General features: G+C 30.9%; 1 protein-coding gene across 1 annotated transcript; it reads right to left on the bottom strand.

Annotated features, from left to right (window-relative positions):
- Positions 1 to 278: 278 nt before the first annotated feature.
- On the bottom strand, positions 279 to 4,295 carry LOC130798577 (40S ribosomal protein S15-4-like). Its single transcript, XM_057661622.1, has 4 exons — positions 4,104 to 4,295; positions 3,857 to 4,005; positions 3,679 to 3,736; positions 279 to 698 (listed from the first exon to the last, which is right to left on the bottom strand). The coding sequence occupies exons 1-4, from the start codon at positions 4,104 to 4,106 to the stop codon at positions 450 to 452; spliced, it is 459 nt and encodes a 152-aa protein (XP_057517605.1). The 5' UTR covers positions 4,107 to 4,295; the 3' UTR covers positions 279 to 449.
- Between the last annotated feature and the right edge of the window lie 476 nt (positions 4,296 to 4,771).

Raw genomic sequence — 4,771 nt, 5'->3', positions numbered from 1 at the left:
TGATTAGCCAAAACATACTTCTAACGCGAAATGCATCATGAAATACCTCACACTACCTGCAACACTCGTGCATAAAAGCTGAAATGTTTGCTTCATAAGTGACCACAAATCTTTGGTCGTTTTACAAAGATCTTCATATTGAAGACAGAAATAGCTTTATCAAAGCCTCCGCTTTAAGCAAATAAACACAACATGCAACCATCGTCATGAGATAAAACAAAGACCCTGTACATATACGCTTCATGAAGATAGCCATAGGACCTTTATGCAAAACCATGTGACACAACAAAGCACTCAAATAACTTTCATATAAAAGTCTTTAAGATTGTTTTCATATAGTCAGACACAAAGTACTTGTAATCAATACTATGCAAAACCCATTGAATCAAAATGACAAAAAACCCAAAATGTTTGAATTCTACAAGCTGAGAATATTTGATAAAATCTCTTCACTTTAGAGGAATGAACCTTGAAGAGTGTGTGGCACCAATACCTGGTCTACCGTGCTTCACAGGCTTGTAAGAAATGGAAAATTCTGCCAAGTAATGGCCAATCATCTCGGGCTTGATTTCAACCTGGTTGAAGGTCTTACCATTGTAAACACCAATGACGCTTCCAATCATCTCAGGGACAATGATCATGTTGCGAAGGTGGGTCCTAACAGGTTCAGGTTTCTCACCTGGTTCAGCTTCACGTTTCTATTCAAGAAAATCAAAGAGGATTAGTGCCAAGAAGGAATCAGCAACTTTTTCAAAAAGAACAGCTGTAATTATTGATTAACCAACGAATATAACGCAGGACCAAAACCGAAGCAATTTCAAAAATTTATCAATCCTGTTATTTAACAAAGAACTGCAGAATCCAAGCTCTGAACAAGTTCAAAGGAATCTTCAAAAATTTTACTGAAAACCATCAAGCAACAAAAATACCATGCCCTCAAGAGATTTCAATTTTCAAAGTCTGAGGCATGAGAATCAAAAAAATTAATAGTATAGAAGATATATTGAATGACAGAATAGCAAAAAAAAATAAAAATAAAAATAAAAAAATTCACAAAACTCGTGGGAAATAAAGAAGCAGATGACTAACCACTCTGGGAATCTACATACATACAACAATACCAGAACCTTACATCTTAACACTAAACCAAAAAAATCAACGAGGTTTATCCCTAAAGGTGCAACACAAAAAAATCCTTCCAGAAGCATATAGACAATGCCACCAAAATAATTACGGTAAGGCATGTCTCCTAAGTAGTACCATGACACTTATCCAACTCACCAACTCAATCACACAATCGTCCTAAAACCTTTGTTAACAAATAACAAATGATTACACAATCATTCTGGGGCAGAGCAAACAATTATGCGGCCTATTTATCTTTTATAAGTTTTTTAAATTAGGGCCCTTCATAATAGAAAAGAGATATTTTCTTAAATCAAAATAAAAACTCTAACACAATTTCTAAATTTGTTAATATTGACATTGATTTTATAAAAATAACTTAAATTAAGTTGTTAAAAATTAAATTTTTATCTCTAATATTATAAAGGAAGAAAAACAAAGTAATAGATTGATGGCTGATTATAAAACGTGTGAAAGTTTGAAGATTGAAAAATTAAGAAATAAATTATTGATTATTTTTATAAATTTAGTTGGTGATACTTAATGTTAAATGAAAAGATAAAAATTAGATTACGTTAGAGAAAAAGTTTGTAAGTTAAAGAGTTGCTTTGAAAAATAAAAGAGATGAGAGAAAAAATGTAATCAACAGGACTTGAACAAATGACCATTGACATGTTATGTAAGAGTCCAACCAACTATTCCACCTCACGAGTATGTAACTAATATGATTTTTATATGAGGCCCTTTTGATTTGAGAACCTGTGCGGTTAGGCACCCCGCACACCCCCAAACAGCCTCTGCAATCATTCCTATAAAACCTAACACCTTATCTAAAGATTCACCAAACAATTCTCACAATCTAACTCATTTATAAGATAACATCATACTTTTTCCATTCTATTATATTTGCTAAATTTTACTTTTTACGCAATTCAATGTATTATTTTGATCATTTATATATTAAATTATGCATAAAAAATTATAAAAAGTTAATACTTTGATAAAAATATATGATTAAACGATTCAAATAAGATCGTACTTGACTATTTTTTCTCACACATTAGTCGCAACCGGCCATACATAATAAGCTTAAACGAGGAATAGTGTCAATAGTCGTAATGCACTGAGTATTTCCTATGGAAGAAAGTAGATCACATCAAAATCTCTAGAGCCTAAGCCAAGGTGCCTTAGGACATAGGTCAACGACAACCCTCATAAAAGTAAGGAAAATACATTATTTGGTGGAAAATTTACAAAGAAACACCTTATAAAATCAGTTTTTTGTAAAAAAACACCTTTTAAATTTTTTTTGTAAAAAAACACCTTTTAAGAGACTTTTTATTAAAAAAACACCTTAAATCAGTTTCCGATGACTTTTGTCAACTTTCAGGCGTTGACTATGCCATTTGAGCTCAAAAGTCGACGCCTGAAAGTTGACAAATGGCATAGTCAACGCCTGAAAGTTGACAAAAGTTACCGGAATAAAATTTAAGATGTTTTTTTTAATAAAAAGTCTCTTAAAAGGTGTTTTTTAACAAAAAAAATTTTTAAAGGTGTTTTTTTACAAAAAACTGGTTTTATAAGGTGTTTCCTTGCAAATATCTCTTATTTGGTCCACAAATAAGTATAAGTCTATGTACATGTCAGCAAAGTGCTTGGATACCCTAAAAATTGACATTTTCACTAAAATCCCTTTCGTTATGTTAATAATAAAATTTACATTCCTCCCTCATTTAAATTCTAGCTTGGCCTTTGCAAAATCAACTCGAATCAAAATGCTACCCATTATCTAATCGTTTACCATCAACTCACATTGTATCATCAAAACCAAGAGATAAGGGTGAATATTAAATTTTAAAGCCAATCAAACATTTTAACAAATTTAAAAGAGGATACAATGTTGAAGGTAAGCAGATAAACAACCTTGTTAACCTTGCTCAAATCACCCATCTCAACAAACTACAACACACCTAGATACCTCTAAATCCTTTCAGACCCAAATACTACACAAAGAACGAACAAATAACAACCTATCATTTTCTAATATCAATCATTAAAGCCTTAATATTGTCTATGTTGAACATCCTTAATATCTTCCGTGTTGAACATTGTTGTAAAACCCACAATCTCACTCATTTCCCATGTAAACATAAAATCAAAAGTACTGATCTTAAATCTTCACATTTTTGGCACACTAAATAGACATGAATCTGATTTTCAACAATTTCGAATCCCAATATCCCCAACAAGAAAAAATTAATAATAAATCTACCAAGACCAATATGCTTATTATTATAAATACTTTCACATTTTTCATATCAATACACCTCAATTCAAAATCAAAAAGATGCAACGGAATGAATAACCAAACCACAATATGTTCCTCGACATAAACTCAAGTACATTGTTCATTAATCCCATTAATCCTGCCACAAAACTCATAGTCGAAAAAATTAAACTTAAATTGCCATGAGAAAAATATCTTTAGCTCATTATCTATTAGTTAAATTAAAAGAAATAAACAATTAATAAGCATTAGAGTAAAATGTGTACCGCTTTGCGTAGTTTCTTGATTAGTGCCATAGGCTTACGCTTCAAACCTCTCGACAACCTATGCAAATAAATTTACATTCAAAACCCCCGAATTTTCTCGAACATAATAATAAAACAAAGAAATCCTAAACTCCACAAAGAAATTATAACAATTAAATTCAAAAAATAAAGATTAAACCTTCTGCGAACTCTTGCAGGGAAAAGCTTGACGAGTTCATCAGTATTCAAATCAAGAAGTGCATCCAGATCAATTCCTCTGTAACTAAACTTCCTAAATGTTCTCTTCTTTGGGACTCCAGTAGCCGCAACCTCTCCTTCAACATCCGCCTGATTCAAAAAATATTCATAAAGGATTAGGATTAAAATGTCGTCATTATAGAAGATGAAGATTAAGTCGAATCGAAATCTGAAGATGAAGAAACTACCATGGCTGTAAGCTAGAAGTTACAGATAGGGAGATTAGGGTTTATAAAGCGGCCGAGAGGAAGAGACAGAAAAATGAGAGCTGAAGATTACACTGGTGGTTCGGTTGGTTTGTGGGAATGGGAATTTGAGAACATTTAGATGGGATTGGGACAGGAAATTGATTGTTGGGAATTGTTAAAATATAATTTAATTTCTTGTTTATTATGTTTATGGTAATAATTTAAGAATGATAATATTTCTTGTTTTGTAGATGAAAATAAAATTGGAAATAAAATATAAATTTATCAATTTACCCTTTTTTAAAAATAAAAGATTTTCATCTTTTATTTTTTTTTAACATCATATTTTAAAATAATGTTTAATAAGAAATTACAATTGTTCGATACACAAGACAACATCAAAATTAGCGAAACAAAAAATTATAATAGGCAAAATCCAAAATTCATTATATCATGCTCCAATACATCTAAAAAGGAAGAAATTATTATAATTACCCCCATAAAATTATAACTAATTACAAAATTTCAAATTAGTAATATTTTCAATTAGACCAAACTTTTTCTTGATAATAGAGAATTTTTTCCCAAAATAATGCAATCCTTAGAAGTATTTCCCAATTTTTTTAAAGGGAAAAATATTTCCCTGATTACTGTCCACGTAGGACAGA

Source organism: Amaranthus tricolor, chromosome 13 (genome assembly GCF_026212465.1).
Source record: "Amaranthus tricolor cultivar Red isolate AtriRed21 chromosome 13, ASM2621246v1, whole genome shotgun sequence".
NCBI classification, from domain to species: Eukaryota; Viridiplantae; Streptophyta; class Magnoliopsida; order Caryophyllales; family Amaranthaceae; genus Amaranthus; species Amaranthus tricolor.
This window is presented reverse-complemented; position numbering and strand designations above follow the sequence as displayed.

Bases quoted from the DNA above. Each gene is read 5' to 3' on its own strand.
- LOC130798577 (XM_057661622.1), bottom strand. The intron at 3,737-3,856 runs GTTTAATCTTTA...TTATTTGCATAG, and splicing joins CCTGCAAGAGTTCGCAGAAG to GTTGTCGAGAGGTTTGAAGC. The intron at 699-3,678 runs GTACACATTTTA...TTTCTTGAATAG, and splicing joins TCAAGAAACTACGCAAAGCG to AAACGTGAAGCTGAACCAGG.